The sequence below is a fragment of the Cupressus sempervirens genome, chromosome 6 (assembly GCF_028749045.1).
Source record: "Cupressus sempervirens isolate cs-2001-9-10 chromosome 6, ASM2874904v1, whole genome shotgun sequence".
In the NCBI taxonomy this organism is placed as follows: domain Eukaryota; kingdom Viridiplantae; phylum Streptophyta; class Pinopsida; order Cupressales; family Cupressaceae; genus Cupressus; species Cupressus sempervirens.
In genome coordinates this window covers 665,713,451-665,733,269 of record NC_143123.1, presented here as the reverse complement: position 1 = coordinate 665,733,269, position 19,819 = coordinate 665,713,451, and the positions used below count along the sequence as shown (strand labels likewise).

The 19,819-nt window shown below is 36.1% G+C and overlaps 1 protein-coding gene across 1 annotated transcript; it reads left to right on the top strand.

Moving 5' to 3' along the window:
• Positions 1-8,408: 8,408 nt before the first annotated feature.
• Positions 8,409-10,734, top strand: LOC149553949 (uncharacterized). The gene is made up of 2 exons (XM_089789286.1): positions 8,409-8,949; positions 10,079-10,734. Exons 1-2 carry the CDS (start codon positions 8,449-8,451, stop codon positions 10,439-10,441), a joined length of 864 nt encoding a protein of 287 aa, XP_089645412.1. The 5' UTR covers positions 8,409-8,448; the 3' UTR covers positions 10,442-10,734.
• Positions 10,735-19,819: the final 9,085 nt, after the last annotated feature.

The following is a 19,819-nucleotide window of genomic DNA, read 5'->3' as shown; positions in this document are numbered from 1 at the left end:
GCTTCCTCAAAACTTATGAGCGAGCAAGGAGAAACTTCTTTTGGAAAGGGATGAAACAGACGATTCAACAGATGGTGGCTGAATGTGATACTTGCCAACGCCACAAGGGTGAAACGACCCACCTTCCTGGCTTGCTCGAACCATTGCCCATCCCTACACGGATTTGGACTGATATTTCTATGGATTTCATTGAAGGGCTTCCTAAATCTGGTGGCAAGACAGTGATCTTGGTTGTGGTTGATCGTCTCTCGAAATATAGTCATTTTTGTGCCCTCAGCCACCCCTATACTGCCTCCTCTGTTGCACAAATCTTCATGGACCAGATATTTCGTCTTCATGGACTCCCTTCTTCCATTGTCTCTGATCGTGATGCAACTTTTACCAGTCATTTTTGGACTGAACTGTTTCAGAAAACTGGCACCAAACTGAAGATGAGTTCGGGCTATCATCCACAAACTGATGGTCAAACTGAAATTGTCAATAAATGCTTGGAAACTTATCTTCGTTGCTTCACTTCCGAGCAGCAACATCAGTGGGCCAAGTGGCTCCCTTTAGCTGAATGGTGGTACAATACCTCTTACCACACTGCCTCTAAAATGACTACATATGAAGCAGTCTATGGTCAGGCACCTCCAGTGCTCCTTCCCTACACTCCCAACAGCTCACCAGTCCAGGCAGTTGACATAGTTCTCCGCAGCAGGGATCAGATTCTTCGTACCTTACAGGATAATCTTCACATGGCCCGTAATCGAATGAAACAGCAAGCAGATCAACACCGTTCTGAGCGCTCATTTCAAGTTGGGGATATGGTTTTTCTTCGTCTACAGCCATACAAACAATCCTCCCTAAAGCTGAAAGGGCGTCATAAGCTGGCCCCAAAATTTTATGGGCCTTATAAGGTTCTGCAGAAGATTGGTTCAGTTGCTTATAAACTGGAACTTCCTCCTTCTTCCCGCATTCATCCAGTCTTTCATGTTTCTTGTCTAAAGAAAGTTCTGGGTACCACTATCAGAGCACAAACTACTCTCCCTGAAATGGATACGGAAGGATCCATTATCCTGGAGCCGGTGGCAATCATTGACCAGCGCACTCGCCAGCTTCGCTCTCGCTCCATCTCTGAGGTCTTGATTCAGTGGCATGGCATGCAACCAGAGGATGCTACCTGGGAACCCCTTCTTCAGATTCAACAACAATTTCCACACCTTAAGCTTTGAGGACAAAGCTTTTTTCTAAGGGAGAGGGGATGTTAGGAACCTGTGTGTTCCTTTTGTTTATTTTGTTAGAGTAGTGTTGTTGGACGCATATGCTTTGTAAGTCGTCCCGTGAGTATATTTTATTATCCCACATGCATAGGTAGTATTACTTTTCTAGATCGTACCCAGTATATAAGAATAGGTTGAGGCCCTTGATGGGTACGGACGAATTTATTGTATTGAGCTTGCTCAAAGGAGGTTACCCCCTCGAAGTGGCCTGCGATCAGTAGATTCATTCTGAGTTCTGCTATCACTTGGTATTCTGTTATTTCGAGCATTCTCACGATATTGCTATAAGGAGGTTCTTCACAGAATCAATGTCAAATATTTAAAGTATGATACTTCCTCATATGGGTGTGATGTAGAAATATCTTGCACATGCAAAAGCACTAGTGCATGACACAAATTTCTCAGTAACATATCTCATGATGGAGTTATTAGTTGAACTTAAGATTGAACTGCACATTTTGAAGGTATTGAAAGAAAATTGGGATAAAACTAGGTCTTTAATTTAGAAAGTGCATCATGATTTTCTCAATCATATTTGTATAACCTTGTAAACATATGTCTATGGCATTTGTAACAAAAACAAGGGGGATATGCAGAGGAAAATGTATAAGGAGAAATCATATATGTATATGTATATATAAATCAGATGATCAAATGTACAGATGGACAAAAACAATTTTGAAAAACCCAAAATTCATTTAGTTATGACCGAGCCATAGCTTTTTTAGTTCAAACCAAGTTGCAGATCCAAGCATATGGAAAGGGGAAGTTTGACAAAAAAATATTGATTAAGAATTTTTTGATTGCTAACAAAACTACACATGATAAGTGTTTTTGTCACTAATACCAAAGGGGGAGATTGTTGACCCTATGGCAAGACATATTTTCAATTAGTGAGAAAACACTTAAGTCATCTAAGAAGGTCGGTTAATACTGCAACCAAGCTTTCCTTCACTCAGCATGTTTCAATGTAGCCCAAGAAGATTGAGATAATCATGTGGTAACCGAGCTCTATCATATGGAACAAGTTCACTGTATAAATTGAGTTCTTAGTGTGAACCAAGCTAGTAGTGTGAACCAAGTTCGTAGTATGAACTGAGCATCTAGTTCAAGTCAGACATGCTTCAATTTCACTTGAGTGCTAGATTTTTACCTGAGCATCCAGTGTTACCTGAGTGTCAGAGTATCACCCAAGCTCATTGTATTGTCTAAGCCTCAGGATAACATCCAAAATGCATAATGTGGCCCATGCATTAGCATTTGACCGACTTGAAGGTATAAAGTGACTATTGTAAAGACATCTCTTGTTTGAGTCAACTTGGAATGGAAATATTATTTGATGGATATATAAGGAAGGCAAATTAGTTTATCTAAGATGTGTAATACATGTGATACATGGAATATGAAAAGGATATAAGAAAGTAAAGCAAGTGAATATGGAATTCAAGAAGAAGATAAAGCAAATTGAGTAAGCAGACTACCAAGCAGTATCAAGGATAGAGCATAGTCATATCTATCACAATCAGGTGATTACAATCTTCAAAGGATATATATCAGCAAATCAATTACAAACAAGGATCATCCTACTAATTACATCCTAAGAGTTGCATCAAGAAAATCCTCTACCAAGGTGGACCTAGCAGTCCTTTGTAAAATCTCTTAACATACTTCATTGTATTGTAAAATCCTTTCACAGGGTGGACCTAATAGTCCTTCATACTCTTGATAAAGTAGATCACTAGAAGTGGTCAATTGTAAGCCCTAATAGGCCAACTCTATTACTGCAATAGTGAAGCATTGTGGGTGTTATCCCCACACCATTTTTACCTTCTCGTTGGAGGGTTTCTAGGTTACCAAATATTGTGTCAGAGTGTTATGGTGTTGATTTCTTTATGTTCATACATGATAGTAGGTTAGATAATATATAGAAGTAAAGCAAACTTATTCACAATGTGAAAAGTTTAAGCGGTTCTGGATTCATCCCCACCCTTAGTCACCTATTTGTCATTACATTTCCAACAAGAAGAACTTGCCATAAACTTTCACCAAATTATAATGCAAATGCAAGATTCTATACTAAGAATGCAAGTGCAAGATTCAAACTAATCTAAAGACATTGTCTCTAGATCCCCTTAAGGTGATGCATGTATACCCCTTTAAGAGTATCTCTTATTATGTCCTTTTAACACACACACACACACACACACACACATACACACACACACAATATATATATATATAAACTAATCTAAAGACACATTAGTTTATATATATATATATATATATATATATATATATATATATATATATATATATAAAGACATTGTCCCTAGATCCCCTTAAGATGATGTATGTATATCCCTTTAAGAGTATCTCTCATTACGTCCTTTTAACACACATGCATATTACTATGATACCCATTTTTATAAATCATAGAACACATACAATGTTAAATTCTAACTATCAATAGCTAGAATTGACCATAAGAAAATTCCCAAATCTAATTAATTGTAAAATAAAACAATAAGGCATTGTTTAAGTAAAACAATATAAACAATGAAAATGATTTTCCTTTATAATTTTGAGCAAAAATGAACTAAACAATAAATTTTAGGTCTTACGACTCGTTAACATTTCTAGTTGTTAGGTCCAATTGAAATCAAGTGATAGTGGAATGTCAAAAAGTTCAATAGAGGAATCAAAACCCCAAAGTTTGGAGATGCTTGTTTCGATAGACATGAAGCCTGCACAACACTTGCAAATGCAAAAGCCTAATGAAAAATTCAAAGAATTTAATTTTAGACCTTAAAAATTTTATTAAAGCCCTACTTTGGGATTATTGCAAGTTGATTTGATAAAGAATGGGGATTTTGAAAAATGGTCGCCCACCAAGTTTGCCAAAAAAACAAACACATGAAGCTTCAAGACTAGTGCCTAAAAAATGGGAACCAAAGGAAGCTACCAAGTGCAAAAAAAAGTTCATATCTTGATGTTTTAATTTATGTTATTTTTTTATCTAAGAAAATAATAAAACCCTTAATTAAATTAGGATTAACCAATAAGAAATAAATAAATAAATAAATAATAGTTACAAATATATTTTAAAAATAAAATAGTTATAAACTTTAGAACTAATTATTTTTGTTAAAACAATTAATTAAAATTAGACAAATGAAAACATTAATTTCTTATCTTATAAACTAACACTAACAAACACAAATTATATTTTGAGAATTAAACTACAACAAGGGTTGTGTGCAACTCTAGTCCATGCCTTTGGCAAGTTTGGTAAGAGGTGTGTATGTAGATTGCTTTGGTATGTTAAGCTGAGATCATCATCAGTATATAAGTCATGATAATGTAGAGTACAAACACATAGTTGCACATTCTTTTGTTTTCCACCTACATTAACAAAAAAACTATTTTTTACAGTATAATTTCCTAATGTAGGATGTGTGGCTATTTTCCATGATCAAGAACAATCAAATCAAATTTGTTTGTTTGTGAGTTGTTTGTTGAGAATGTTATACTAGATAGTTTCATTGTGGAGATCCTACAACAAATTGATATTCATTCTACTCTAGTACACACCATTACACAATATAAATCCAATTGTTTACCTTGAACCATCAACAATAACATACGTTGGAGCACTACCACCCCTACTATTACTGAAGGATGATGTGGCTTACAGTATATTAGTTACAACAAATGTAGAGTCACAAGTTTAACCAGTAGCAAAGCTAGTCACATAGGCATAAGCATATATATATATATATATATATATATATATATATATATATATATATATATATATATAGGCAATTTTGGCAGAGCCCCTACTATTCTAAAGGGCATATCATTCTTGTATGTTGTATCTCTTGATCCAACACTAGTGACATTAGCATTATAAGCATCAACAATGTCATGTGCAAGCAAAAGAAATGAGATGATAACATTTACCTCAGCATTTGTGTAGGCATCGTCAAAAAAGTGGTTAGGTATCATCATGCCTATGTTGGATGCCAAGTCTCTTGCACACATCTCTTGGGTATGGCTTAGAAAGACAATATATCATACGAGTAAAACACTTAAAGCCTCTATCTAGAGAATCTTAATTGTAGACCACAAATATAAATAATGAAGGGTCTTTTCAAAATAAAACACATGCCCACCCATTACAAGGTTCAATATTTTTAATACAAAGAGAGCTTACTTCGAGCTAGGTGTAGGAAATGAATAGCTTTAAACCATATCAATACAAAGGTTTTCTTTTTATAGTTATGAGGATTTGTGTAAGATACCTCCGTTATCAAGATGCCATACTCATGGTCTACTATAGATAAGAAGTAAACTTTATTTGATGTTTGAGAGCGGAATAATTACACGATACACTATTTGGCGAAAAAAACTAAGATAAATAAATACAAAGTGTGGTTAAACAGAAATGAGGAATCTATTAACAAATCATCTAAATAGAGTGAATTTTGAAAGGTAAAGAAGAGAAAACAAAAACTGAACTTCGGTGAGTTTTACAGATTTCCAAAGGGAAAAAATATACATGCATTTCTTGTTCGCATGGGGAAAAATGGGAAAATAGGGGAATTGATGACAAGCATTGAGAAGGCCTTATGAAATAGAATTTGAGATTAAAATACTCGATATCTTAATATTTCAAAATTGTTAAAAAATTCAAAATGGAAGCCTTAAAAGAGTACCCTCAATAGAACCCAACTTATAATTACTACAAATTGTATTAGCTCCATTCAATTTGTATGGGAATAACCATGTAAAGTAACATTTCCTTAGTTAATGTTCCTTCGCAAACGACCCTCAAAATTCACATATTCAGTAGATTGTTGTGAAGGAATGAGCTGAAGAGTGATGCTTGAGTGAGAATTGTTTAAAATGAATGTTTAATACAAGAAAATTCAAATACATTGAACCTACATGCATGTAGCATAGCAAGCCTCTTCCATTAATCACACCAACCAAAGTGGCAAGCCCCCTCCTTTCTCCCGATGAACAAATGCCCATAGACCTTTCTTAATAAATTTGACCCCCTACCTAGCCAAATAGGTAGTTAAAAATGTGATAACATCTACCTTCCTTCTCATGGCAATACTCATTTCGAGGCTGCAAGACTACTTTGCTAAAGACCACATACATAATATGCTACTATAGGTAGTCAAATTGAAGGGATGAAATATTATGTGTTGCATATCAAAATTTAACAGATAGAAGTTGCAACCAAAGAGACACATACCCATATTGAGATATAAACAAGAGGATAATAATCCATAAATTTAAGTGCATACCCAGATTGCAAGCTAAGATGACCGAATTCACCATATTTCTTGGCCCTCTTTTGTAGATCAGACCCACAAGAAGGTTTGATTAGGAAAATAAAGCACAAAAGAAACTCAAATATCAATTATGGAAGATGAGAATGGACAGGAGACGATTTGAACTAGAGTAATGTGCATGTTTCAATACACTACTAGGCAAAGAGGCCAGGTTTACATGCAAGATGCCACATCAGTTCACGTGCTTTGTTTATGCTCACACATTTCATATACATCTATAACAGAGCATATCTAATCTCATTCAAGAACGTGTCTACCACTAATTGCCAAGGCTTTATTTGGGTGAATTTTATTGCAAGGAAAAATAAAAGACTTCTTGCAAAGTAGATGCTAACCAATGAAAATATTGTAAATTTGAACACCCTAAAAAAATTGAGAAGAAAATTATGAACATAATGTATTTATGTGAAATTATTTTCCTTTTTACACACTCTCAAGTAGGCCTGAAATTTAACCGTCAGCTTACCTCTTGTCAAGTGGATTTTTTATTAAGGTTTGGTCATGTGAATGACTTTCATTTTACGTTTTAAGATATATATTGATTGTCATTTTTTATCTTAATAACTTAATATTTAATCAATATAAAGTATACATTAGTAATATTCAAAAAAATCTTATATCAAAGTTTCTAAATTCATATGGTTTATAAAATAATATAAAATATTTTAAAAAATCATAAATTAGTAATATATGTAAATTAAGAATGTTTATAGGTTTATATTTTGCATACTAATCTTTTATATTGCTAAATAATTTTCTTTATATAATGTATTTTAAAAATTTGTCTATTATGAATTTTGATAGTTTATTAATAAACTTAGGTATCATATTGATGGCCAATACAACCATCAAATTACAGGCATACTCTGAAGGCATGATTTAATGCTGTAGTATAGTGAAAACATAAGTCCTGTCAATGGGCCCTTGGTCTATTGGTGAAGAACCCTTGGTCTATTGGTGAAGTTGAATGGTTCACGAAACGCCCACTATGAATCAAATCTTGTTGAGTGTAAGACTCTTACACACCATAAGAAATGAGGTCGGGGCGTTCCCCTACTTTGATCCCTAAATATATGCATGAATAACAGTTCATGCTCAGCTGACTCTCGTACATTTTATTCCCCATCAATTTTACAAAGCCCATGTGCAAACCTTAATTATTCACGATCAAATTTCTATCTCAAGGGCTTAATTCTGATATAATCAATAAAAACTAATCTTCAATTTGGTATGAGTCATTGTCCGACAGGGGGATTAACAAAAAAATGATTTAGGCAAGTTCCAGGTGCATGTGAAGCAGGGGGAATTGGGAAACAAACTTCCCTGACAGCTCACGATGACCGGTTTCGTTTTTGGATGAGTCAAATTAAGGGTTTCCGATCCCCAGGCGTGAACTTATCACCTGGTAAATACGCGTAGGGCACAGATTCGAAGCAAAGACCGACAACAAAGGTGGATAAATGGCGTTGGCGTTGGTAGAAAATGTCAGACATTGCAGCAGGATGCGTGAGATAGGAGGGAAAGTGAAACAGCCCAATAAAATAGAGATCATAACCTCTCAAAGTGGTTCCCACAATACGATTTAACCACGTCAGACAAGTAAGGTCGGAGGGCTATGTCATTCAGGCTGTCCGTCTCTGTCTAACACCTCAACAAACACAGCAACAGCACAAATAATTCTTTTACAAGGCGGACAGAAAGCGAAGTTATACAAATCTTTTTGTGATTTGTCTCTGGCGCCTATTTTTGCTTCTTAAAACGCGTTACGGAAGAGGAATTTGAGGAGCATTTGGGTTTTGGGGAATTGCAGGAAGGGAGAAATGGCGTGGTTTTGGTGTTGCTCGAAACGGGAGAAGAACAAAAATGGGTTAGCGGAGGTAGTCGGAAACGGAGCCAAAGTGCATACTGCTAGCGAAATGGTAGAAAGCGCGCCTGCATCTGCATCCAAGACGGGCAAAGGTCCCTCCCAGAGCCCTGTTTTGATCGAACTTTTTACTTCTCAGGGTTGCAGCACCAGTCCTGCTGCCGATCTGCTTATTTCTAATTTGGGGCGAGGTGATATGCAAGAATTGGAGTTGGATGTGCCTGTGATTGTTCTGGCGTTTCATGTGGAGTTTTGGGATTATCTGGGATGGAAGGATCCCTTTGCCAGTAGTCTCTGGACGGTGAGGCAGAGAGCATACAGTCAGGCATTGCAACTGGACAGCATATACACGCCGCAGGTTGTCATCCAGGGCCGGACGCAGTGTTTGGGTTCCAATGTCGATTCTGTTCTCTCTCTTGTTCGATCTGCACCTCGATTTACAGCTACCGACATGCAGGTGGGTCTTGCATATTCATCTTAATATTAGACTTTTCGAAAAGACTCAAGGAAACTGATATATTAGAGCTAACAATTTTTAACTTTTCATATAAGCCCATGCTTTAAAGATATTTGTTCACATTCAAAAAAGAGCGATAATAACTAAATTTATTTTCATATGAAGTTTGAATTCTTTACGCCCATGTTTTATCCAGTGTGGCTTTTCTTTCCGAAAAAACAATCAACTCTACATCTCTGTTCTTGTTCCTGTATTTACCTTTGTAAAGCACTGCTTCTTTTCTTGAGAGAAAGATATCCCGATCTGCTATGACAGTTTGCAGTTATCCTTGATCGTCCAATTTAGATTTGTTATTCGTTATCTTCTGATTGCGGTGCTTTAGGAAATAGTAATGATGCCAAAGTCGTTGATGCGAATGTTATTTATTTCTCACATCATTCAATCAATATTCCAAAAAGTGTTTTCCTGTTTGGTCTGTCATGATTTTTACTTAAAACAAAATATTTGAACTTTATCTTTAGGAAAGAACAAGGACGCCAAATTTGTTCAGATCTGTTTTCGCATATTACGGTTAATGGAATTTGTTGTAATTTTTTTGGCGTCAAAATCCTCGAAGTTATTTAAAACTTTGTTTTTATTCCAAGTTGTATTTCTTTCTATTTGGTTTTCTATTCGCTTCCCCTTGATGTGTTATTGGGGATGGTTGGACTAGAGCTAGAGTTCCATTTTCAGATTCAGAAAAGAGCGATAATACCCAAATATTTTTCTATATGATGACGGTGTTCTGTGTTTTTCGTTTATTCAAATTAGTCCAATTTCAATGAATTATAATAATAAATGGTTTGTTTTTACAAATTTCTTCCATGGTGATCCAGTAACTAGGTATTTTAGTCGTGAGTTCTTGTCTTGCAAGGATTTTGATGAGAATTGTTATGCTATTCTTGTTATTTTTGGAGATTGGGTTCTAATTTTTTACATATTCATGTTGTTTTCACGACAATTTGGTTCAAATTTTGCTAGAGCACTTGTGATCTTCTGTCAAGCTCTTTTGATATTTCTTTTAAGTAGTTGTTTTAAGCTTGTTTGTGTGCTGAAGATGAAAATGGAAACATTATCGATTTTTGTGCAGGCAACTGTGTCAAAGCCCTCCGAATCTACACTGCAAGTGAACCTGAGTGGCCCGCTGAGGTTCAAAGTGGATGGTTATAGTCTGGATGTTTTTGTGGCTCTTTATGAAAATGGTCATGTGACGGACTGCACAAAGGGGGAGAACAAGGGCCGTGTTTTGACCAATGATTTTGTTGTCAAGGCTTTGGAGAAGGCCTGTAGTGTTCGTGACATTTCTGCTCGGAAGACGGTCACAGGAAAAGTAACCTTCAATCTATGGGAAGGATTTAGCAGAAATAAATGCGGATTGGTTCTGTTTTTCCAGAACTCTTCAACCATGGAGATCCAAGGAGTCCAGAGTCTGACATTACCCAGTAACATTTGAAGGTCAGATTGTGCCTGTTAAATTAGCTGCAAGTCCAGTTTTGAGATTCATTTATGTTTGTATATGCTGCTCTGGCGATTATAGGTTCAGATTCATTTTCTTCTGGCCTCTTGACTTGGTGGGCAGATCTTAATCTGTGATTGTGTGGATAATGCCTCGTGTATATTAAATTCAATTATATATGATTTCAGATATGTAGTCCTGGACAACTACAAAATCCACATAGTAAAGATTTGGATCTGAAAGGCACACATATTGGCATAGTATCCCTGAAATTTATCATTGTTTGAACAGCTTACATGTGTGAATCTTGAATACTTGTCCTGTGAGCCATGAAGATTTCATTCATTGACAGAGATTTAATTAGCGTGGAAGTTCATTTTTCTATATCAATCATTAGATCATTTTTTTATATAAATCATTATATCTGACAATTTGAAGTTAAATTAATCTCATAGCAAGTGACAATTTCGGTCTGACAAGCACACATTTTGGCCTAGGATTCATGAAATTTATCATTGTTTGTACAGCTTACATGTGTGAATCTTGAATATTTGTCCTGTGAGCCATGAAGATTTCAATCATTTACTGAGATTTTATTAACGTGAAAGTTAATTCTTGTATATCAAGTATTAGATCTTACAATATAAAGCTAAATTATTGTCATAGCAAGTGACAATTCGGGTTTGAAAGCACACATATTTGCTTAGGATTCTTGAAAAAATTTCAATGTTTTTACGGCTTAAGCGTGTGAATCTTGAATATTTGTCCTCGCATTAGCTACGGAGTGCGTAGTGGTATTTGAATCATGCAGATCTTCAATTACTTCCAGAGATGTTATTAACGTGGAAGTTAATTTCATTTGACAAGGTATTAGATCTTTGTAACAATTTGAAGTTAAATTTATCTCATAAATAACTAGCCTTCTTGGATGGTCGACAAGGTATAAGATTACCAACTATGTCGAATCTCACAGCTTTATAATCTTGCAGGCTTGGATCCGATGAGACACATTTGAGATCTAACCATGTTTGTATTTAGTATTATGGATCAGATCCATTCCCTTATTGCACACTGGTTCTGGGATCTTAGATTTTGTGGAAATTGCCTTTCATATGTTATATTTAATTACATATGATTTCAAATGTGTGTTCTTGGACGTCTACATAGGAGGCCACTTTGCCAAGTAACAACCCGGGTCTGAATAGCACACGGATTAGTTTGATATGGTTATGTTCTTGCATACTAGTTATGAGTTACGGAGTAGACATTGGGAGCTGAGATCGGGGGATTTTGAATTAATGACATGGACATTGTTAATAGTCAAAGAAATCTCATTAATAACTAGCTATTATGTGTTACTACAAAACAATTTGGAAATTAGAAACTTCACATGAATCACAACTAGCCTAACGAACCAATTGACAAGTAGACATGATCTCCAACCTATCTAATTTTATGTACTTGGATCTGAAGATGGTGTAAGTATTGAGATCCTTATTATTGTATTTTTGTATTTGATGTAAGTGGTAATTATAGGTACAGAGACCAGTCTCTTTGGTGCTCTTGATTTGGCGGGGAGCCCTTGAGCTTAACCTTGTGAAAATGAAATTTGAATATATATGTTTTACATGTTATTATTAGACCATTGCATGGTAAACCCACACAGCAAGTTATTATTAGGCTATTGCATGTTTAACCCACATAGCAAGTAACAAGATGTGCGTGTGTGTGAAAATTGTATGGAATTCTTGCAAAATCTTTGAAACAATTACCTTGTTTATCTTCATGAATCTTGGATGTTTGCTCTACTATTTGAATGCAGTAAATTGTAGGAGCTGAGTCACAGAGAGTATGAAATAGTTTAAAGAGAAGTAATGTGTAAAGAAATTTGGAAGTATGAAATAGTTTAAAGAGATAAGTAATGTGGAAAGAAATTTCATTATAGCTGAATAATAACTGTTGGTAAATTCAAAATCATAGAATCTTAAATGGGAAGCCAACCAATTCCCAACCAAACACAACTTCCCTACCTGTTTAGGTTTGGAAAATTGAACTTAATCTCCTATCGGATTTTGTAGAGTTCTATCTGACCCTTACAATCCTCACCTATTCGATTTTGTAGTCTGATATGACTGGACTTGTTCAAAGAATTTTTCTTTGAACAAGTACCAAGTGTCCTGTTTATCTGTGGTTGTTTCCTTAGTATTAACTGGAGAGAGAACATGTTCATTTCCCTGTCGATCTCTTGAAATAGAAGCAGTGGCGGTACTCGACCCGGAGAGAATTATGTCTCCGTCTCCCTGTCGATCTCTTGGAATAGAAGTACCGACACATGCCATCCCCCCCTACTGTACGTATCTTGACTAGAGGGAATATGTTTCATCCAGGCCCACAGGATTGAGCTTTGTCTGTGGGTCCTGCAACATTTCTCCTCCTGCCAAATGAATGTGAGCTCCGTGGTAGAGCAAGATGGATGCAAGTAAATTCAATTTGTAAATAAAAAGTCGTATGTGTGACAAGACTTTGTACTGCATCCACGCGCTAATAGCTGTACTTTATTCGCATTCTGCCTTCCGGAGATTTCAATTGTTTGAAAATGTGGCGAGATCAGATTTGATGCCACCAATCAAGTTGAATTTGCCTTCATAAATCAAGCGTTCCTCAATGTGGACGATATAATGATGCTTGAACTCTTGGAAAAACGAACGAATGATACCTTGTCGACCATCCAAGATGTAAAATTGACAAGTGATACCTTCGCTACGATCTTCTTGCCTTACAGCCTCATGAAGATTCGATGATAGGAGTTCATGCATGCCTTCACTAATGGAGGAAACACATATAACTTGATCGTGAATGCTAGTTGAGTACTTGACTTTAGATCTCTCCTTCACCACCTTGAAGATGTTTATCACTTTGTTCAATTGGAGTTGAATTGGAATTTGAATGTTTGATGAGAATTGGATTTCAGAGATGTTCAAATGAGAGTGTAAGAGTTGTATTATACAAAACTTCACAAAATATGTTGATAATTTTGATGAAGATCAATGTTATGAGCACTTTCTTGCTCAACAACTTTATTATAATTAGTGGTTCAATTTGGTCGAAAATGGTTGGACTACAGCTATCACCAGAGTCCAAGAGGTATATATGGTTTGATGTCATAATCTTGGCATGTTGGCGCAAAATTTGGTTAGTAAGCTCCAAATTGTGTTGGGCTTCCAAATTTGAGGGAGAACTCCCAAAGTGATCCCTAGATGAATGTGAGATTATACGAGGATACAACTTGCTACATAATATATAGTCCCTACTTTAATAAGTGTATAATCATGTGCTTATACTCTCAATGAAGTACATGATAGCATTAGAAAACTTTCATAGAGAGATCAAAGATGCAAGATAAAAGTAAGCCTTGGGAACTTGGGGTCCTATCAATAAAAGATATCATGATAAAATTACCAAGGTGATCAACATAGGTTATATACACATGGAGTGTGCATGAACAAAGAAGACTATGACATCATATGTCTAGTAAGGGTTGCTTAGTAGGAGTCATTAGAGAAGAGACAATTGTTCTAAGTCTGGTAAGAATTGTTTACTAGGAGTCATGTTAGAGAAAGGGAAGTTAAATAGGTCTAGCATGGTGTGTTATGCTAGTTGATTCTTACAAAAGATTACAAAGCAAAATCTCAATTTGCTACCATAATTTAGGAAAAAAGTCACTACAAAATAGGTGTTGTAACATGCATCAAATACAAAGATTACAAATAGAGCCTTTATTTGTTAAGTTATCTAAAAACTTGACTACAAAATGGGTGTAATGTGTACCAAGAAAACAAAACAAAATTTGACCTTATGGTATTTCCATCACCCAACCTAGTGCCCCCACCACCCCTTGCCTTAGCCTTACTTTTTGTCGAGTTTTGGGGGAATGGAGGAGGCGAGTTGGGGCAAGACTAGACCCTAAGGGTCAATTGCATAGGCTTAAACAATGCAACCAACAAGTAAACATAGTTGGCAAGAGATGAACCCTAAGAGTTGCTTGGGACAAGCTCAAAGCCTTAATACAATGTTACCAACCATTTGAGCTAGTGGATTTCCCCTACACCAAGCAAAACTTTGACATGAGACTACAAATTGGGTGTTGCAATGTTGTGAAGCACATCGTGGTGTGTGGTCAAAGTTTACAAATCAAAATAGTGGTGTGTGCACAAAGTGTAACCTATAGGAGAGTGTATGCCCCTATGTTAAATCAATTGCTTATGCCTTGTTGAGAGTACTTGCTTTAAAGTAGCATACATACATACAAAGGCAAGCATGCACATAAATAAAATTTTCCAAACATAGACAAATCAAAGGCGATGATCACAAGACATGAAAGAGCACACAAATGATCCACTATTTGGGTTCCATATGCACATAAGATAAATCATATATATCAAATATGATTGTTTTGAATTGACCTCATCCCCCAATAGATAGTGGGACTACAAACACGATATAAGAAGAGCACATAAATTGATTTTTTGGGTCAACATTGAAGAGACCAAAAAGATCACAATGTTTGCATCATCTTTAATTAGGTAACACAGAGCATATTTTTATAACAAAATCCCATGAAGGGCCATGTCTCCTAAGGTCAAGTAATAATGTATTTGTGTTTTCCAAGACATCTATAGTAGTTGAGAGTTGGATGTGCTCATGTTTTTTGGCTTGCCAAGAGGAATCAAATTTATGATTCCACATCTTAGGCAACTATTTTAGACCATAGAATGACCATTTCAACTTGCAATGCAATTGTTATTTTCCTTTCACAAAAAAAATCCCAAGCTATCACATATAAATCCCCTTGACAAGATCCTCATCCAAAAAAGTAATTCTAACATCCATTTACTTTATTTTAACATTAAAAGTAACAATACAAATAATACGAATCCAAAAGAGGTTAACTTAGAAATATGAGATCTAAAATTCCACCAAAATCAATTACCTCTCTCTAGTAGTAGCTCTTGACTACCATACTAGCGTTGAATCACTCTAGTCAACCTCTTCAACAAACTTCTTAAATACTCACTTGTAGAGCTTTCTTCCTTTAAGAAAGCTAGTAAGAATCCAAGAATCTTGCATGGCTTACATTTGGGGCTTACTTTCCTCGAAAGTGAGAGTCTTGCTAAGAGATCTAGATTCATTTCTTCTACCCAACAAATAAAATCTACAACATAAGTTTAATTGGCTATACTTTTTTATTGGATTCCATTGTCTTGTGGACCTCCTCAAGGTAGGAATAATACGCTTTACTCCTCATAGACTCTCTAGACCATCTTATTATTTTTCTCATCCTCAGATCCATCTAACTGTTATTTTACATTTACATCTTCCTATTTCTCTATCTTTGCCTCAAAGTGCACCATATTTGACTCATCTTTATCCTTTGGTTATTCTTCGCTTAAGAAAACTCTAAACTCATTGGCAATCACATCTCTAAACAAATATTTTATTGGCTAGAGGATTCCAAAGCTTAGAAACTCTCACATTCTTACTGAAACTAATGAAGATGCATTTTTGGATTAAGTTTAGGCTTTATCTCTTGAGACACAAAACCAATGCCTTACAACCACAAACCCTTAAATGTGAAAGAAAAGGCTTTCTAATTGTTCTTAGTTTTATCAATAAGAGTTGAACAAGGAGATCTATCAATTAAATAACAAGTAGTACCAACAACTTATGCACAAAACCATCTATCAAGCCTAACACCGCCCAACATAGTCCTAGTTCTTTCTAGCAAGGTTTGGTTCATTCTTTCTGCTACCCCACATTTTACTGAACAATACTTGCATGCTTATAAAATTCATCAAAGTCCCAAGAACAATATATAACCCCATTTTTTAATCTCAACACCCTTATAACTTCTTTGTTACTCAATTAAGGATATAAATTCCTTAAACTTAGTGAAGGCCCAAGCTTTGCATGCTTGAACAAAATCCAAGTATATCTTGAAGAATCATCAATGACAGCAACATAATAATGAAACTTTCCAAAATAATCTTGACACACATTAGCCAAATGGTTTCTAATAATCTCTTAGCCTTATAAATCCCACTAGGCAAAAGATGATCTATTATATCTAACAAATACACAATGTTCATTGAAATCATTTTTACCAACATAATAACACAAAATACCTTCAACCAACTTTTTACTTAATGTGATCTTACAATCTTTTACACTTATGTAAGCCAATCTATGGTGCCACACTATACATTCATTTTTTCAATTTTAGTTACATGGACAAAATTGCAAAAACTAGAGGCATTAAGCCTAAGCAAAGTCCTTATCCAAGATCCCTTAGGAATTATCAAAATTATGCTAATGAACATGTAACTAGACTTGTCCAATGTCACATGCATACCCAAATCATGCAAAATGGATACTAAAAGTAAATTTCTTACAAGCCCTAGAATATGTAAAATATCATTAAAAAAATGGAGTGGATTACCTAGACTACCCTTCACATACAACATTTTCTATCACTCGTGTTATATAGATAACTTATTCCTTTCCCTCTTCCAACACTTACATGGAATTTTTGTCATCCTCCACTAATTCTTCATCAATTTCCTCTTCACCCATGTAGATTCACTTCCACCATAGACCGTTCTCCTCTACCAAAGGCACTCTTCTCTTGTGTCCTCCTTTATGGGATCTTGCCACCATAAGTTGATCACCTCCACCAATGTCTTGCAACATCCTTAACATGCTTTGTACATATAAGAAGAAACCTTTTGACACCAATTTGCAATCTTCACTCACATATGCAACTACCTCACTTCTAGTGCTCTTTACTTTACAAAAATCAATAATTACCTATGTTGCAAAACCCTCTCCTCTACTATTGCAACATCTCTTTTATCACTACTTACAATTGCAACTTCCTCAAGTAGCTCAGATACATCTTCACTTGACATGTAAACATGTCTTCAACCTTTTTTTATCTCCCCTTCATGTAAATAACGATCTACTATGACCGGTCTCAATGTTGGATTTCGAGGGAATCCCTTTTCGTTGCAGGAAATGCCACTTGACGGGTCACGTTGCTGCTCGTTGTGTAGCTGGGAAATCCAAACCCAAGCGTTCCCCCTCTTGGTTGGCTGGGGCCTCCTCTGAGCATTATACGATGAAACAATCCTCGGTTGCTCCTGCGGTTTCAGAGGTTGAGGCTAGTGTTCCTTTCGTGCCGGTGGTTGCGGAGGTTGTTTTGGCGTCTCATCTTGTGGATTCAGTGGCTGTGGGCAGCGTTCTTTCCAAGCTGGTGGTTAAGGATTTGGTCTCTCCCCCTGCTTCGGTTGACCCTCCTAGGGGTCAGTTGTTGTCTATCTCTCATAGGGTGTTTGCTGAGGCCTCTGCGTCCCTTAGGTTCCACGGGTCTTTGTCCTCTGAGGATTGCGTGACCGAGGCAGCAAAGTTTGAGGACGATTGGATTGCGGTTAAAGGGAAGAAGGCTAAGCCTTCTGCTCCCCCTTTAGATATGACCCTTTGGTCGCGTAAGGGTAACGCCATTTGAAAAGGATAATCTTTTGTTCCCTTATGCTGACTGGTTCTTCTGGGTTGGTGTTATGGTCTTGTCTCTGGTTTTCTGGTATCTGGTTTGGATAGCTTTCCTGGCTGCTTTGCTCCAGTCTGTTTGTCCTTTCAGATTCCAGAGTTTTTGGTTAATTTTACTGGTCATATCTGCTGGTTTCAGGTCCCTGCAAAACCTGGTTTAGTTTTTTGGCTGGTTTCAGGTCCTTTTAAAACCTGGTTGTGCTTAATGGTTTATCTTTCTCTTTGATGTAATGGGTTTCGGGGCCCCTTCAAAACCTGCTTTTACCTTAATCTAAAACGATCTACTATGATCATTTTTCTATTTTATCCTCTCTTCATACGCGTGGGATACTTTCAATTATTTCACTGTTTGATCACAACTATCCCTTTTTGTTAGGATTCTCCACATCCCATAACTCTCTTCCCAATATCATTCCAAGCCTCCTTATGATCTACCTCATCTTCCTCTTCTTTGAAGTTATCATCTTCTCAACTGCAACGATCTTTCACTCTCTTTGTCATGCCTTAAACCTATTTGCTATAAATACACTTACTTTATTTATATATATTCATTTAAGTTTACCTAACTAATCCCAATGTCTACTTTGCTTGAAATCAAATATAACTTTCACATTTTAAGTTCATGTTTATTTCATTATTCACATAATAACTGGCAATTATGCAATGATGAAAACCCTCTTATAAGTTTAAAGCACTCTCTTTCTTTTCATGTTAAACGCTACAATAAATTTTGCAAACACACACGCAATATCCTTGACCACCTATTTTCTTTAAAACTGAAATGTTGCAGCTACTCCTTTCTCATAAATAATTTTAACAAACCCCCTTTTGTTCAAAACAATATAAACATGAATATACAACTAGGTAGGAGATTCTTTTTTTTTTAACAACAAGTATAGACATTGCTTCCTTTTACTAAGAGGAAGTTAAAGCTCTACAACCTTCATTTTTAAACTAGAAAGATGAAAACAATTTTCTTCTTAGTAATTTCTAATAGCAACAATCATTTCCACATGGCTTTTGCAACAACAACTTAATATATGATTTTCTTTCTAGCAAGGAACATCAATCATAATATGCATTTAGTTGGGAGACTCTCCCACACTTGTTACAACAAGGAAATTTATTACAACACGAGGAGAAACAATAGCAACTATAACCTTCAGTCCCAAGCCTTTAAAATAACTCCTCAAGTAAAACCTGCAATATAAGAAATGAAGACTATACCATGGAAAGATCACCTCCCAACCTGGGTATTTACAAGGCAACCACTGAGCTAGGAGAACTAGATACCAAACTAGGGTATACACATAGCTCACACAACAGAAGAAGTTGCAAAACAAGAATATACACAAATCACAAAACACCCTTTTCCCAGGCTTGCACAATAGGCCACCCAAGGGCCTATTAAAGAGGGTGAAGGAGTGCCAAACCCAAGAGGAATACCAAACAAATAACCAAGTATCTTGCCTTCACAAGGCTTTAGGCTTCACATAAACTATATCATGCCTTCACAAGGCTTCAAAATGTACATATCATTCTTCTCACACATTCTCCCCTTATTACCGCCAAGTGTAAAAATAAGATTTGGCACATGGAGGCCATACTCCATGCTTTTCCCTCTTCCCTTCATGGGAAGAGACTCTACGCTCAAGGACTGGCCTAACTAACCCCTTCACCCATAAGTCCACTACTTCCCTCCCGAGGGTGAGTGGTGCCTTGAACACCCATAACAACATACAAGAAACAATAAGAAAACAAATGTCATCCAAA